The sequence below is a fragment of the Mustela lutreola genome, chromosome 3 (genome assembly GCF_030435805.1).
Source record: "Mustela lutreola isolate mMusLut2 chromosome 3, mMusLut2.pri, whole genome shotgun sequence".
NCBI lineage: Eukaryota > Metazoa > Chordata > Mammalia > Carnivora > Mustelidae > Mustela > Mustela lutreola.
The window spans coordinates 33,464,576-33,482,617 of NC_081292.1; the positions used below are offsets into that span (position 1 = coordinate 33,464,576).

Below are 18,042 nucleotides of genomic sequence, written 5' to 3' on the forward strand. Positions count from 1 at the left end.
CGATGAGAAATGGGATGTTTACGTCACCTAAATATTTCCCCACAATACACTTAGTAATTATAAAGCAAGAAACAGTTACTTTACCATGGAAAACCCTGGCAGTCCCCATCTGAACTAAACGATGGAAGCTAACCCTACCAGTAATGAGACATGTTCACACCCCGTGCCCCCTGGCCCAAGGGGACACCAAGATGACCACATCATCTTGGCTTCTGTAGTATTCTAGCCAAAAGTACGTTATCTGGGGGAATTACACCAGGAAACATCAGGCAAACCCGAGTCAAAGGACATTTTACAAAATGACTAGCCAGTACTTTTCAAAAGCATCAAAGTCGTAAAAGAAAAAGAAAGGCTGAAGAACTGTCCCTGGTTGGAGGAGACTGAAACTAAACATGTCGTGGGAGCCTGGTCTGACTCAGGAACCAGAAAGGGGGTATTAGTGGGACAACTGGCATAAATTCAGTAAACTCTGTACATGAGACATCTTTTCAGGGTTGTTTTCTCGGGTTTCGATAATTATACTATGGTTCTTAGGGATGACAGATGAAGAGTAAGTGGAACTCGGTACTATTTTACAGCTCTTGGGTAAGTCTGAAAAGTTTTCAAAATGAATAGTTAAAATATTAGAAAATTTTAATGATGCTTTATTTCTGTCTCACTCAGGGACTTTGGAGATAATGGAATCAATATTTGGGGAGGTTTTTCTTCCTCTTGGGTATTTGGAGTTTAGGGGAAATTAGGCCCCTATACTGTGTTGTCTCTACTGAGCATCGTAGAAAGCGACCCAAGAAGGTCCTTTTAACAAACACTTCCTGTGGTTTGGATATTTATTGTTCTAAATATCTGATAAGAGGGTTGGATAGAAGTGCTCCAGGAAAGAAGAGGCTTGACCAGAGGTGGTGGTGAAGAGAAATTAGGAGCTGCTAGATAAGGGTTTCAGAAAAAGTCTTTGTTGTTTGAATAAGGACAGGGGGAGAGCAGACAGTGCTGGGGGTAGGGAATTGCTGTGAATGGTATTTCAAAGGGCAGGGAAAGGACAGAAGAGTTTAAAGATATTTTCCTGGCATTAAACGTGTATATTCTCCTTGACATTTGCTTATAAGCCTGCCGTAGTGATTTTGATTTTTTCCTAATTTTTGTTCTTTTTTTTCCCCTTGAATATTACTCTATGCTGAGACTTCTCTACTACACTATGACACAGTCCGGATCCTGTGCCTTGTTTGGAAGACAGATGACAATGCCATTTACCTGGTAGCCCTTTGACCTTATGAAGAAAAGTGGCTTGGCTTTGGCACAAACCCCAGCAGGTGCACAGAGCGCAGTTCTCTGCTGTGGGGCATGGGGCATGGGGACCTTCGGGGGCAGAGCCCAGGAGAACGGACACAGCCGTATGGCCGTGGAGCTCCTCGGAGTCTCTCACGGAGTGCCTTCAACTGCTAGGTCTGTTCGTTTCTTCCTAATCATTTTCAGGACTGGAAACCAGAAGTGAATCTGAAGAAACAAAAAAGATGGATGAACGAGCATTAGAGTCATTTCAAGTGCCTCTGACATAAACTTTTCATCATGCGACAGCTGGCGTCAGGAAAAATGCAGAAAAACACTTCAGAATGAGCAGAAACTGATCCTTGTGGGTTATCTTAGTCTTTCATGGCTTATGAGCTATTTTCCAACTCTGTAAGTTGTCGGGAGCCGAGAACAACAGTGCAAATGATTCTCGTCCATGGACGTGAAAATGACTTTCTCCCCGTGGAGTGCAATTAATCAATCCTCCCACCCACCTTGGGGAAGAAGCCAGTTTTGCATCTAGTAAGCTCATTCATTTTGGTGCTCCTGATGGCTTACATACGTGTGCTTTGAATTGTTCTTTGAGTTGGTCAGACCAGAATTTCTTTCTGTTCTCTCATTAATTAATTAGTTAAACGAAATCTTTGACCAGTATTCATTTTATCTGTAGGAAGTCATGAGGTTACCATATTCATAATATGCATAAGTGTCATATACATAAAATCATCATCATCCCCTATATACACAAACATATATTTTAATGCTAGAGAATGAACACATTCTTGGCAGTTTACTAGTTCCCTCTGTTATGCTGTTATGTTATCCCTGGCGTGATAAATAACTTGAATTGAGATTTGTCCATTAATAATCACCACAGAGGGTCTTCCCACCAGTCTCTCTACCTCATGACTGCATGTGCCCACTTAAAATCAGTGTTTTGAAAAATAGCTTGTAGAATCACCTGGACATCATCAAGAAGCTAAGAGCCTTAGACACGCACATCTGGTAACTTCCCCCCTCCCCCACCCCGCAATGTCCCATCTGTTACTGGGAATGTGAGCCCTAATGTGAAGCGGAAGAGGGCTTTGAAAACCCACTTGCCCTTCAAACTCAAAATCTCCTTCACGACAGGTCATGCCCCCATCTTGGCCTTGCCTTAGTGAAGTAGGGACGCTGTTGACTGCTTCCTCCTCCCACTGCCTGCTTTGATCTTTTCTTCAGTAGCTTCCCATGCAGATAACGGATGCGGGCGGCCTGCACGCTGGGGTAGAAGGAGGCCAACACCAGGATTTTGAGTTGCGTCAAGATGGAAGACAGCAAGCCCAGTACCACTAGAATCACAAGAATGATGCTGAGAGGAATCCAGGTCTTAGACAGAAGGAGCTTTGGTTCAGGGATGCAGGTGGTTTCGAACAGAGATATAGGAAAGGAACAATCATAGATGATGTCTTGAGTTCCTTGCTCCTAGAAGGAAAGAAGAAAATCCTTAAGATTCATGCCATGGGGATGGTGGGGGTAGTCCCTGGGTAGTTTAGCGGGTTAAGCCTCTGCCTTTGGCTCAGGTCATGATCTCAGGGTCCTGGGACTGACCCCCGCATCAGGCTCTCTGCTCAACAGGGAGCCTGCTTCCCCCTCTCTCTCTCTGCCTGCCTCTCTGCCTACTTGTGATCTCCATCTGTCAGATAAATAAATAAAATCTTAAAAAAAAAAAAAGATTCATGCCATGGTTGTCCTTAGTCCTGGTCTTTCTCAATCCTGCCTTGCGATGGACAGTGTTTATCTTACAACGTGAGGGAGCTCTGGCTGGACCGCCATGGTAGCTCCCCCCGAGGGCTAGTATCAGAGTAAAGAGAAGGGCTGAGCCTTATTTGAAACTATCACAGGCTTTTTCCAAAGTGGGTTTGTGGAAATAGAGATTTCCTTGAGAGAAGGGTATCAGATGAGTTTGTGTACTCTGTCCTTTCTTTGCAGAGTCAGGACGCCCCTGAGACTACTGAAGTCTCTGGGAAGAAGACAAAGAAACCCATTTAACATCAGCCAGTGGTTCTCCTGACAAATTTGACCACGTAACCCGGTTTTACAGAACACCTACCCTGTAGGACATGTGGGACTGAGAAAGATGGTTTTAGCTCCCCTGGAGGAGATTTTTGGAACACAGACCAGTCGTATCCTCCATCTTGACCAATACCTTGACGGCAGACCACAACGTCACAAAGATGTAGAAGCATTAAATTATGTTCTAAATCAACCTTCTAGACTTTGGGGGGTGGAGAATTATTCTTAGTGTAAGCATACTAAAAACAGCATTTCCTGAAAGTGGCTTTAAATCTTATCTGGAGAGGTCTCAAACAGGATATTTTCTCATTTTTCCTGGATGTTCAGGTAGAATGTATTCCTTTCTGCTTGAAGGCAAGAGTGCAAACCAGTTGCCCTCAGCAGACCAACACAGAGGGCAAAGATGACATTGAACCACGCAGCCAAACCACCAGCAAGAGAAGTGTGTGCTGATTCAGGACTTTGTTTCTCCTGACCTGAGAAAGTCATTTCATCTCTCGGTGGATTTGTTTTCTAATTTGGTAAAACAGGAATTAATGGACCAGATCCTGCCCATGAATAAACGACTCCCAGTGTAAATGAAGCACCTTGGGATGGAGCATTAACCTTACAGACAGGAGTGCTTAGTAAGTTATTATCACCGCTGCACCCCAGAGCCCTGGGGCCAGGGAGAAGGAAATGACTTCTCCAAAAGAACGCAACCACACCAAGAGAACGGAGTGCATTCTGATCTAGCCCAGTTCCTGTGAACAGTCTGGACACTTCAAATCTGGAAACTTCCAGAAAAAATAAAAATTTTTAAAAGGGAAAAAAGATGTGGGATCTCTCTACAAACGTCAGGTAGCTTCTGTAATTTCCCCAGCGCTGTGCCTAAGCAATGAAAAGCATTGGTGCTGCCTCTCCTTTTCTCTTATTAAAAAGACAGTTCACCTACAATTAAATAGAGAGATTTCAGTCCCCAGAGCGAAGGCCTACACTCTTTTTAATACTATTGAAGAAACGAGCACATCGACTGAGTCAGTGATGAGAAATCCTGCAATAAGAAAGCAGCGGGTGTCCGGTCTGGGAAGGAGTTACTTAGTCTAGGAGTCCAACTGGGGATTGCGCAATTGGGAGTCAGGGCTTCATAAAGATTGAGTCAACATTTTCGTATGGGGTTGGTGGAGGGTAATGTGGAAGAGAAATGAATTCTCTCAAAATGCTGAGCAATATACTCCATGGTACCCTGATGTTTTAAAATGTGTTTACCTCTCTTAAGTAAACAATTTGCCCAGACAGTGCTGAGTATGGACCGAGGACCTGCTCTGGTATCAGACTGTCCTGAGAAGTCGATGCAGACAAATTCTGTGCACAAGTAGGGGCTTGATAAGTAACAGCACTGGCTATTTTCTCTTTCCATGTCCACCCATCCAACTAGCTCACTTTGGGTCATTTCCCTTCTTTCTTCTTTACTGAAAATATTTATGTAAAATCCTATGAGGGTGGGAAAGGAATCCTGGCAAAACCTTGAGGGGATGGTTCTCTCCCCTGCTGGACGTCTCCTTTGCGATCCTGCCACAACGGAGGAACCAGGAGCCTCCAAGGGCATCCTGGGATAAGGGCAGCCCCATGGCGGGTCCCAGGAGGCTAGGCACGGCAGGAGAGAGTCTGAGAGGAGCCCCCATGGCACGCAGTCTCTTAGGCACGTCTGCCCCAGCGCCCACTGCCCCGCTGCTGTCTCTGTGTGAGATCGCGTGGCGGCCTCCCCCACCAGGATGGGAGTCCGCCAGGGTAGCAGCGGAAAGCTTAGACATCTTTGCATCCCCGCTCCCCAGTGATGCGCAAAAATGTGTTTGTCAGGACATTGTCATTGGAAAGCTTCTGGGCGTTTTTTTGTTTGTTTGTTTGTTTTTTTGAAAGGCAGAACTTGCTTTTCTCTCCTTCTGTCTAAAATGGTGAGAATTCACAAAGCAGGCAAGGGTATTGTCTGTGGGAGAAATAAATGTGAGAGAAAGAAACAGGGAAGAGAGGAGAGGAAGAACCCAGCAAGGAAGAAAGACAAAGGAGAATGCATTGGGGGAGGGGTGGGAAGAGGCCCTTTAACCTGCCAGCCCCGCCCTCCCACATCAAGCATGTCTGGAAATCTAGTTTGGATTTCACTTGAAACCCCGATCCCCTAGGCCCCTGCTCCAGATATCTGCGAGCAACAGGGATCTGGGAATTCACTGAATTCTTTAGGGGCAGTAGAGTGCTGGGGGTCATCAACTCTGAGAAACAGCCCAGAACTAGAAGGGGCGGAGCCAGAAGAAGCACGGAGGGAGAGTGTGGACGCTACAGGAGGACCCCAAGCCCAGAGATAGAGAGAGCCATGGAAAACGGGGCTTCCAAGGAAGGCTTGCAGACGCGTTTTCTGCCATTTCCTTCTAAGAGTTCCCCTACCGTAGCTGACAAAAGCAAGCAAGGGGAAATCAGACATGTGGAGACAGCTGTCGGGGTTTTCACCATCCCCGGCTAGCGCACTCCGCCCCAGCACGCGCAACACTCCCATACCCACTCACACACCATGCACACACCCAGACACGCGCACGCACACATCCCACCTAGCTCAGCTTCACAGCCTCTGCGTTTAAAAGAAATCAAGGCAATATCCGACGATATCCACATCCTCTGAAATGCCCACATAATCACACACTTCCCCAGGGAAAAGAGAAAATTGGGATGCGCGAAAACCATGGTCTTCTTGGCTGGGGACACAGCTGCTAAGAGGAGCGAGAACAAAGGAGAGAAAGGCAGATTCTCTGAGACTCAAGGGGCACCGGTTTAGGGAAACACTGTCTTCACTGATCAAGATTATCATCCATCCACCCAGTGACCTCTGGCTCCATTCTTTTGGGTGGAGTTTAGAACAGTGGTTCTCAATCTTGGCCATATAGCCCAATTACTCCGAGAGTTTTTAAAAATCCCCCACCCCAGCCTCAACCGGATCCACTGAAATCTGATTTTGGGGGTGTTCATCTGCTTGCTCAGATCCACAGTAATGACACCATGCAGCCACAGGAGATATACACGGGTTTAGAAAGCCCCTGCTTTTGGGTGTCTGAGCCAAAGTGTCTCAAAGTTATGGACCACCTACTTTGAAGTCATATGCAGTGCTTATTAAAGTTATTCTCTTTTTGAAAACAGATTCTCTGTAAGTTAAAGCCTGAGACTCTGCATCCATCCCAGGAAATACTTAAAACATACTTAAGGTTGAGAACCACTGACCTAAAAAAAAAAAACCAAGGGAGTTGTTTTCATTGTTCTAGAGGCTATTACCGCCTTCTAGCACCAGCAGTAACATTTGGTTACCTAGGAGCCCTTTTTTTTTCAGTGACCATCCTCTGTGACACATCCTTAAATGCTATCTGCACGCTTTGGGAGGCCTCTTGTGTTGTAGAAGGGCTCAAGACTCAAAGAAGGGAAGCTCTCATTCACAAAAGGTGCTCAAAGTCTACTTGCACAGGTCTGACAGAGAGAGGAAGAAGGACCCTTGGTTCATGCCAGGTACTCTCGCTTGAGAACCAACTTCATGTTCCATATCAGAAACACTGATTCCTACATTTCAGGGTTTGCTGACTATAGAAAGCAAAAAATGCACCCCCCCATGATATAAGATTCTAAGGCCCTAAATCTATAAATGTTACTTTATTTGGAAAAAAGGGACTTGGCAGAAGTGACCAAGTCAAGGATCTTGAGCTGGAGAATTTACCCTGATTAGCCTAGTGAGCTCTAATGTAATCCTTTAAGAGAGAAGCAGAGATTTTATATACACGGAGGAGGAGATGAAGCAAAGACAGAAATGAAGGTGGAGAGCTGACCCACCAGCCATGGAAAGCAACAAACCACCAGAAGTTGAGAGCAGCCTCTCGTGGATTCTCCCCCAGAGTCACAAGTGAGTGTGGCGTTGCCAACACTTGATTTCAGCCCAGTGATACTGATTTTGGACTTCTTACTCCCAGAACTATAAGAGAATCCATTTTGGTTGTTTCGAACCACCCATTTTGTGTCCGTTTGTTACAGCGGCCCTGGGAAACTAACACAGTGACCTGACCTGAGATGCTCAGACTGATATCATACTGGAACAGTATGACGTTGAATCAATTTCACCAACAATTATTGGGCGTCAGTAACACCAACATGCCAGGCACTGTGCCGTCATGGGGATCCAAAGGTGAGGAAGACACTGCCCTGCTCTGGGAAGGTCACGGTCCTTCTTAAGACACCCCAGCAAATGGCCAGGACACGCCGCCAGCCTGCGCCTACCTCTCTGTGCTGTTTCAAGTGAACCTCAAGCCTGGGCAAGCTTCGGAAACGGTCGCTCACTGAGAGAATGAGCCGATACAGCAGATAATCGATGGCTGCGAACAGCACCCAGATGTAGAGGTGGATGAGTATGGGGAGGAAAAACAGCCCCAGGTTTCTCCTTTCTTTCGGAGACAACCAGAAAGACGGGATGGTGACGTATTTCTTCCTTTCCTCCTTATTCAGCGGGAGGACGCCGGGCCTCTGTAGATGCCTCTCTCTTTCATCGAAATGAACAAATTGTTTGGTGATGAAGATGTTTTCAAACTTCCAACTGCTGGGGTCCAAAAATCGCTTCATGAAGAGGCCGGTGCCAAAAAGCACCAGGAGAAGCCCTGTAAGGGCAAGCAGCTGCCGACCCAGCAAGGACAATGCCTCCGTCGCCGTCACCATCTGGTACAAGACGCCCAGGGCTTGGCCTTTGGTGTCATTTAACTGTGCCTCCAGGGCTTGAGTGGGACTGAAGAGAGAGACCGCTAGAGTCTGGTTCCAAGAAATAAGGTCATCAAATAGATTCAGGTGAGTGGCAAGGCCATACATCCACCGAATTGCTTCAATATATCTTTGCAAAAGTGGAAAATGTATGGAAAAGCTCTTTGCCCTTAGGTTGCAAGTCATACCATCCAGGAGACCTTTGAAGTTGTGAAAAATATTTTCCACGTGTCCAAAGATTACTATCCCCGTGCCGGCGGCCATCAAGGCGCTCTTGCCTTCCCGCAGGCCACAAGAGAGGAAGAAGAGAAGAATGAAACATCGCGCGTGCTTGGAGCAGCAGAGCAGAGCGCCGGTGATCACCCAGGAGGTGCTGAAGACTGTGAGTGAGGACAGAAGCCAGGAGGAGGCCACAGAGAGAAGCCCCACTGAAATGAAAGCCACAAAACAGCAGACTCCGCAGTGTTGGATAAAGGCCGTCCAGCCAGGGCTTCTGGGAGACACATACATCCCCCAAAGACTTAGGAAGACAGCAGCGCCTGAGTTCCAGACACCCATGCTGCCTGCGTCCCTGGAAATAAAAAAGAACACCAGGGTCAGACGTTGCTTTTGAATGTTTCCTGTCACTGTGTAAAGCACATGGTGGTAGACTGGAGGCCATAACTGTGTAAAGCACATGGTGGTAGACTGGAGGTCATAACTCTTTACCTGTCTGTGGCTCTGCACCCCTTCCAATGGGACTTTACGGCTTCTCCCATCAAGAGGCGAGAGAAAGAGACTAATCCATCAAGAGGTGAGTCTAGTTCTCCAGCCCTTGACTTCAGAATGGCTTTGTGAGATCTTTGGTACGTAGAATGGGGCAGAAGTGGCAGAGTGCCAATCCTGAGTCTGTGATTCACCCTTGCTTCTCTCTCGGAACCCTCCTCCTAACTTCTTATCATATCCCCGTGTGTTAGTCTCCCACTGCTACTGTAGCAAACAGCCACAGGCCTAGAGGCTGATAGAAACACCTACTGATTCTCTTATAGTTCTGGAGATCAGGTCTAAAATGGGTCCAGAGAGCTATGTTCCTTCTGGAGGTTCTAGGGGAGAATCCATTTCGTCACTTTTTGCAGCTTCTGGAAGCTCATGGACTCTTCCTCCATCTCAAAGCCAGCAATGCTGCATGTTTTTCTTTCTCTTGGACCTCTGCTTCCATCCTTATCTCTTCTAGGACTCTGATCCTGGACTGCTATGATCATATTAGGCTCACCCCGATAATCCAGGAGCATCTCCCCATCTCAACCACCTTAATTTAATCCTGAATGTAGAGCCTCTATCATTGTGCAGACTAACATAGTCATGGGTTTTGGGCGTCAGGACATGGGCATCTTGGGGTGGGGGTGGGGGGGTACATTATTCAGCCTATCATACCAGGTTGGGCTGCTGGAGGACAAAGACTACAGGGTCAGTCAGTTCCATCAACCAAGAGCCAGCCGAGTGCCAGGCAGCTGAAGGAGGCCCTCCTGACCAACTTCTAAGCCATTGAATTCCATGTGCTTTATTAAGCCATGATTGTTAACTGATACAAGCAGCAATACTGTATCACGGATCTTCATAATTCCAGCAAAACTTCAGCTGATGGACAGGCTGAAATTTCCATGCATGGAGTTCCGTAAGATCACTTTTTGATAGTCATCTCTTTTCTTGTGCTCTAATTTTGCAGACCAGAAAGCATGCCGAGGGCATCCAAATTTAAACGTGGCTCAGGACTGGGGCCAGCGTGTCTCTGCTGTGTGACGCTGGCTCACCCACCCCCTTCCCACCCACCCCTACCCTCTGAGGGAAGTTCTGCCCCAAGGATCTCGCAAGGAAAATTAGAATATTTTGTCACTGAGTTAATCATCATTTCTCTTTTCCCAGATGTGGCATCATTCAAACATAGGTGCTATGGGGCTGCTGCCACCCAGTCAGCCACACTTATTTAGTTCTGTGATGCCCTCAGAGTCTTGGGTTCATTGGGAACCACACAAAATCAATTCGGGACGTTTCTCTCCTGATTAGCAGGAAAATATCTAATGAGCATTATAACATATTCATGGGATTTAAATAAAGACATGAATCGGATTTTAAACACGGTCACATACACCCTTCGTCATATCAGATTTCCATCAGGAGCTGGATTTCTGGAGTAGCCGGACACGGTTTGAGTCCGTGGATTACACCCAGGGTGGCAGACCTCTCCGGGCATTGGCTCGTAGGCAGGCACTGAGCAGCTCGAGGTGGGGAAGCAAGTCTTTCTGTGTTCGGGATGAACGAGGTGAATGAAGGGCAAAAAGGAGATGCGGAAACAGGCAGGTGAGAAACAAACCTATGGAAGTTTCTCCTGCAATAATACAGAGGGTTTGCAGTTCCTGTCTCATGAAGGGAGATGCTCTGTACGGAAAAGAGATCTGGAGAGAAAGTAACTGTTGAGGAAGGGTCATTAATGACCATGTGGGACCGGCCTTATCAGCGATTCAGAATTCAGCCTAAGAGGATGTTCTCACTCTATCTAGAGGGGAACTGGAGTTACCACTAGAACGGGCACCAGCAGAAGGACCTAATTCTTTTCTCCTGCACGCTTGCCTCCTTTTGGCATCTGGGATTGGTTTAGAGGTTGGCAGTGCTCCTGTGCAGTGACCCCATTCTGCTCCACTCTGATCCCTGGAAATCTCCAAAGGACTTTTGTGCTCCTGAGCTTTCCCCAGCACTGCCACCCTGAGTCGAGCTGTCCCGCGGCTGGGACAGGGGGACAGCAGCCATCAGTGGAGCGGGTGGGCCATGGTCAGGATACCTTGCATCAGAGTGGGTCCCAAGTGCTGCCTCCCTTCTTGGGCGTGGCCCTCTTTGCTTTTTTGGTCACAGCTTTGGATTTGACCCCAAACCATTATTAGACTAGACGATCCACTAAAAGGGACTCACTGCCTCTTCTGCTCGCTTTCCGGAAAGCATCTCCCTCCATCCGAAGGACCCTTTGCCTTTCACACAGAAACTGAGGCTTCAGGGGCTCGCTGAGATCTGTCAGCAGTCCTACAGACAGTTGGTGGTACAGTGGAACTCAGATCTGGTCTTCCTGCCTCCTGGGGCAGCCTCCTGGGGCAGAATCTGGCACCATGGCCCAGATTCCCTGACTCCGGGGTATGTGACCGGAACTCAGCTCGGTGGTCTCTGCTGGAAACATGTTACATTTTCTGCCAGTAACCGCTTAAGAGCTGACCTGTAGATCACAAACTCATTGCTATCTGATCATTTCCCCCCGCTCTCACCCCGCATCAGGATAGTTGGCCCTAGAAAGCTGTGTCTCCGATCAGCAGATTTTTCTTTAAAGTAAATCAGAAATCCCAGCTGTTTTTTCCCCACTAATATCCTTTATGAGGCACCATTTTGCTTGCATCCTAAAAAATTAATAATATGTATTTTGGATTCATATTTCCCTTCTCTTGCCTTCATTCTTGCACAGGGTGTTCTTAATACAGATACTTCTCTGAAAGTAAGAAACAGATTCATGGGCACATTAAAACTGCAACATTGGACAATAAAAACTAATATCAATTAAATAAGATATATGACTGCAATTTTGTCCTGTAAGAGGCACATGTTTTCTTAATGAGCAACAGATCTAATATTATCCTCCTTGTTATTATACTGAAAACAGCACGTCACCAAAAGACACCAAAACTTTCTGCAAGGAGAGCACCGAATGCATTCTCTATTTCATTTATTTATTTTCTTTTTTCCCAGAGGTAGAGTTCAGTGAGTCATCAGTTGCAAATAACACCCAGTGCTCGTTACATCATGTGCCCTCCTTAAAGCCCATCCCCCAATTATCTCTTCCTCCCACCCACTCCCCACCAGCAGCCCTCAGTGTGTTTCCTATAGTTAAGAGTCTCGTATGGCTTTTCTCCCTCTCTGATCTCCTCTTAGTTTATGTTTCCTTCCCTTCCCCTCTGTTCATCTGTTTTGTTTCTTAATTTCCACATATGAGTGAAATCACATGATAATTGTCTTTCTCTGACTTACTTTGCTCAGCGTAATACCCTCTGGTCCATCTGCAAATTTGCAAATGGCAAAAAAAAATTTCGTTCTTTTTGATGGCTGCATAATATTCCATTTTACTATGTGCCACCTCCTCTTTATCCATTCGTCTACCGATGGACATCTGGGCCCTTTCCATAGTTTGGCTGTTGTGGACATTGCTGCTATAAACACTGGGGTGCACGTGCCCCTTCAGATCACTACATTTGTATCATTGTGGTAAATACCAGTAATGCAATTGCTGGGACATAGGGTAGCTCTATTTTCAACCTTTTGAGGTACCTCCATACCATTTTCCAGAGTGTACATTCCAGTTGTACATTCTCTGTTTTACAGTTCAAGCCACAGACCTGGGTTTGGACCACGTGCCCAGAAGCTTGTTTAGTCTGCCCTTACTGTAACTGTTGAACGTGGCCTTGATTTCTTCTCCAATCTGTTTCTCATTTGCCCTACTTGAATGTAAGATCTGCCTGAGTTCCTTCCTGGTGAGGTTTGACAAGGGGAGCTTTAGCGAGCCCATTAGGAAGACCCGGCCAGAACATGCTGCCCATTTCTATTTTTTTTGTTTTTATTTTTGTTTTTGTTTTTGTTTTTTGCCACCACAAAAAAAATGAGAATGTCCCTTCTCTGGAAGTCTTCAGGAAAGGACTGAATGCCCCAGGATGATGGGAGGCATAGTGATGAGAGCTGGATTTGCCGCCTTCCCAGCCCTGATGTTCCCGGGTCTCCTTTAGAGGGCTGCTGAGTTCCTTCCTCTTCTCCCGCAGGGGTGCAGGTGTCCTGCTGAACTTCCATCACAAGACCTCAATTCTTTCCTTTGAGGTAATTCAATGAATGAATCAGAATTTGGACAAGCCGGTAGCTTCTTTCTTTCCCCAAGACTTTGCAAAGCAGATACCCAGATTCCCGAATTTTATTTTTAGAGCCAAAACAAATCTTATAGATCAGAGCTTCTTAAACTTGAGCCTGTGATCACTGGGGAACCTTGTTAAAATGCATATTTTGCTTCTAAGGGTGTAGAATGGCACCTGAGATTCTGCCTTTCTGACAAGTTCCCAGGTGGCCGATGACGCTCAGAGGACGACCAGACACTGGGTAGCAAGCTCACGGGTTCAGCCCTGTCTTATAGCACTTCCTGTGATGATGGAAATGTTCTATATCTGTGCTGTCACGCTAGCCATATGTGGTGATCGAGCACTGGAAATAGAGCCAATGTGACGGAAGAGTTGAATTTTTAATGTTATTTAATTTTAATTAATTTCAATTTAAATAGTCACATGTGGCTGGTGTCGTTGAGTTGAGCAATGCAGCTCGAGAGGACTGACACTAGCCAGTGGTTTCCACAGCTGAGGAAACAAAAATCCAACCAAACAGGGGACTCACGGAGGCTGTCCTGGCTTTAGAGACGGAGCTGGGGGTGAGACCCCAGTTCCCTCCGTTTTACCTGTCACGTCAGCATCTCATCTGTGACTTTTCGTGAACCCTGTTTTAAAATCCTCACCAGTGTTCCTGGATAATAGAGTTAAAATTTCCCACAGACCACATTTACCTTCAGGCAAACACGTAATTAGAAAAGTGGACAAACCAGAGTCTATGCCTCCGAGACTAGCCAACTAATAGCAATGCTAGGTAATAGCTACCCATTTGTTAACCGAGCACCTGGCCACTATTAGCATCTGATGTACATTATTTCTAATCTTCACAGCTCTAGATATTACAGCTTTTCTTATATCTCTATATTTTAGATGAGGGAACTGAAGCTCAGAGAGGTCAAGTAATATGCCCAAGGTCACACAGCTAAGAAGTGGAAAAGCCAGGATTCTAACCCTCATTCCAGTGGCCCTCAGGGTTCAGGATGGGCAGCTTTTTAGACCTTCTTAAAATGATCTTCAAAGAGCAGCTTCTAAATTTGCTTGGAATATGTGCCCAGAATTGCAATCTTGCACGCAAGCTGGAACGTGGCTTTAACGATGCGGGCATACGCTCTCCTTGCACTGCCTTCTGCGTGCGGGGTCTCGCACCTCCACTGCCAGCGGGTGCCCACGGAACCCTCCAGAAGTGACTGTGGAGCTCCTCTCCCTGGGCTGACCCCTGTGCACAGTTGTGGCCTGTTCCATGCTCTCCTTAGAGACCGTTCCAGCCAGCCTGAGGCTCAGACTTACTCTTCCCTTAAACCAGCCCATTTGGCAAAGGCCTCCCTGGTCTGAGGTCTGGGACCCAGGGCCCCGCATTACCAACTCAAAAAGCCCTCTCTCCCAGGGTCAGTGCTGGTGCCCACTCTCTGTTGCGCCAGAAAATCAGGGTGGGGTGGGGAGTACTTGGCATTTTAAACAATATAAGGGTCAGACAAGCACCAGAAAGGATGAAGGAAATCAGGAGGTACAGCTACTTCTCAGGGTTCAGGGTGCAGAGCAGCAGCTGGTGGGTCTCGGGGCTGGAGAGCCCAGATCTCAGAGTTCTAGTGACAGCAGCTCTGTCCCAGCTGATGGTCTTCAAGGCTATATGGAGACCCAGTTTGGCCAAATTTTCTGATTTTTTTTTCCCCAAAGAAGCCAGAAATCTAGATTTTGGGGAGGCGGCATCTCCTGACTTAAAAAACAAACTTGGCTCAAATGGTTTTTAAATACTCTGACTGGCTGGGCTTGGTCCACTGACGGTGCTTTTGCAAACCTTGGTCTTTGGGGAATCCGCATTCTTCCTTCTCTCCTCAGTCCCCTCCCTCCCTTATTCTTCGTCTTTTCCACTCATCAGAATTGCCTTTCCTTCCTTTTCTCCCCTGGGACATTTTAAAATCATCCTGTAGGCCAGTTTCCAGTCTCATGCATAAATGTTGTTCTCTGTGCCTTGGGAATATTTATTTTTGCCCAAAGCTCTTTAACTCTGTTCTCTTCTCTGTGCTCCTGGCTCGAGCCCCTCCCTCTCTTTCTCCATTCCTTCTTCTGGGAGCCCAAGAAAGGCAAACCCCATCCCTTTTCCCTGCAGTTCCTCTTTGTTGGCCTCCATTATCGATAACGTTTATTTTCGGACTCAACATCGCCTCCCCAGGACAGCGTACCTGCTTCTTGCTTTTTTTTTTTTTCTTTTAAAGATTTTATTTATTTATTTGACACACACACACACAGAGATCACAAGTAGGCAGAGAGGCAGGCAGAGAGAGAGGAGGAAGCAGGCTCCCCACCGAGCAGAGAGCCCGATGCGGGACTCGATCCCAGGACCTCGGGATCATGACCTGAGCCGAAAGCAGAGGCCCTAACCCACTGAGCCACCCAGGTGCCGCCCCCCACTTCTTGCTTTTACCCACAGTAATATTCCAAGACTAATTACCACTTTCCTTCCTTTACCCCTAAACTATTGTTTGCACCACAGTCCGGGAAGGGGTGGTGGGGCACGACAGCTGGAGTGCACAGCAGAGAATCACTGAGGAAGCCCCATCTCCCCTCCATGGGTTAAAGTAATTTGGGGGTGGCTGGATGGGAGGGAGCAAGGCGGGAAATGGGGCTAGTGATAAGGAGCCTCTGGTCCTTAGTGAGAGCCACACAGCCTGCTTTCACACAGAGCTGAGCTGTTGCCATGGGAAACAGCAGCCACCGGGCTTTTCCATCAACCCTGCAGAGCACTAGCAGATACCTGCTGTGAGGGGCATACACAGTGGCCTCCGCTGTTTTTCCCGGGAGGGGGTTACATGTCAGAGGCAGCAGCGAAGTCCCCCAGTCCCCACCCCAGAGCCCTACTGGTCCACTGTGTGGGGGAGTCAGGGGGTTCAACGTTTCTGGGCACCATTCTTTGGGCACAGATCCCTTCTCAAAGTGTAACACATTCTTGCTTCACATATAAGGCCCAGGAAGCAGCCAGGACACATGCAGCCACGAAGTCATAACGAGAGCCTCCAAACAAATAGCCTATCCCAGGAACTTTCTAGATTAGGGGATATTGGAAACTCACGTCCCCAGTGCCGCTCCGGGGCTGTCAGACAGAAACCTCAGTGCAAATGCGGGAGAAATCAAGGTGGACTTCCTTGTGGAGGGCCCTAGAGATCAGGATCTCGGGACTGTCTTATGACTCCCCTCTTTCCCGACTTGTGGAACACTCACCTTGTCTGACATCCCAACATTTCCATTAAGTGAGATCAGCTTCTGCCCCTGCTTTCCATGAAGAAGCCAATGGCTTATGCTCTGCAGGCCCAGATGCGGTTTGTGGACACCCCAGGGGGCCTGGGGGGGGTGCAGTAAACCCAGAGAGCGGGTTCTTTCTGTGCTCCCCCAGCCAGCTCTGCTAACCGCCAGCGGGAACCTACCTACCCAGTCCCTCTCTCACCACCTGCAGGACTTGATGGGACTCTCTCATTTGAGAGGAAATTGGGACAGAGGTCAGAGTGGACTGAGAAAAGAGCACCCAGCAGGGAGATGGGAGACCTGTGGTCTAGCCTGCTTCTACCCAGAAGGAGCGTGTGACCTTGGGTGGGTCACGTCACCTCTCAGAACTACGGCTCCCTTGGGCTAGATGAGTTCTAAAGTTCCTGCTTGCTCAGCGGTCTGAAATGAAAGGCACAGGAGAGCCGCAGATCAGAGCTCTACATGCCGGCATTTCCCGGCTCCGTACTTTTAAGAGGAACAAAGGAAGAAGAGGGTTTCTTGGCTTGCCCTTCCTTCCTTTTTCCTTCCTTCCTTCTTTTTTCTTTCCTCTTGCAAACTTCTAGTTTGCCTGGGAACACACTGTTCTCTCCGGAGGCCAAAACAGCTTGAGCAGTCGCAGAGGCCTCCTTTTTTTTTTTTTTTTTTAAGATTTTTTTATGTATTTATTTGACAGAGAGAAATCACAAGTAGATGGAGAGGCAGGCAGAGAGAGAGAGAGGGAAGCAGGCTCCCTGCTGAGCAGAGAGCCCGATGCGGGACTCCATCCCAGGACCCTGAGATCATGACCCAAGCCGAAGGCAGCGGCTTAACCCACTGAGCCACCCAGGCGCCCCGCGGCCTCCTTTTGAGGTGAAATAAATATCCTCATTACTTTTCATCGTTCTTGCCTTGGGAAAGCCAGCAAATGCCTCCCCCCACCCTCTCGTGAAAGCAACCTCCACACACAAGAACAGAATGATTAATGAAAGCTACCAGGTAAACAGAAGAGCATCTCGGGAACAGTTCAGTCTGTCATTGTGCAGGGCACTGTCCGTGAAGCCGGGCAGCCTTCCACGGTGGGCCGGGCCCGCCAGCCCCGCACCTCCCCACCGCCCGGAGGCTCGGCCAACAGACATGGGTTCTTCAAAAGCTGGGAAATGGGCAAGTTAAGCCAAGCTGTTCTGTGAGAAGGAGAGTCATGATCTGAGATGACGTTATTCAGATCCCTCGGACCAGCATCCGCCAAGACTTTTTTTCTAGTGTTTCTGTACACAGATAAGCTGTCTGAGCTGAGAGTATCCTCAGGTCTCAACTGTTTATTCCAACTGACTTTTTTTCCTCCATTAAAAAAAAGCCATTCCAAGAACAAAATATTTGAAAATTTACTTACAGGTTCCTCTCAGGTTCTTCTGTGAGTGCAAAAGTGCGCTTCCCGTGGACTCTGAGTTTTGATATACAACAGGAAAAAAGGAACTAGAAGTGACGAGATGGTCACATCGCCCTGAGTCAGCATCTTTATTTCCCCCACAAAGTGACTAAGTCATAATATTGACAAGGGGAATGATTGACACAAAGGAAATCCGTGTTTCTTTCCAGTGTTTTCCTCAGAATGGATGTTCCAGAAATCAGTACCAGAAAACAACGAAATAAGACATTTTCAATCACAGGAGAGGGAGTTAGGAACATTTGGAGGGTTTCTTCCCTCTGTCCTCTTCTTCCCTCCCTCTTATTGTCCCTACCCTACCCCCAGCAAGGGGACAGCGACAATCTTTACCATCCCCAC

At 47.5% G+C, this 18,042-nt stretch overlaps 1 protein-coding gene across 1 annotated transcript; it reads right to left on the reverse strand.

The window, feature by feature from the left end:
- Positions 1 to 813: 813 nt before the first annotated feature.
- DCSTAMP (dendrocyte expressed seven transmembrane protein) lies at positions 814 to 17,687 on the reverse strand. Its single transcript, XM_059165812.1, has 4 exons — positions 17,650 to 17,687; positions 7,621 to 8,662; positions 2,440 to 2,748; positions 814 to 1,491 (listed from the first exon to the last, which is right to left on the reverse strand). Exons 2-4 carry the CDS (start codon positions 8,647 to 8,649, stop codon positions 1,417 to 1,419), a joined length of 1,413 nt encoding a protein of 470 aa, XP_059021795.1. The 5' UTR covers positions 8,650 to 8,662; positions 17,650 to 17,687; the 3' UTR covers positions 814 to 1,416.
- Between the last annotated feature and the right edge of the window lie 355 nt (positions 17,688 to 18,042).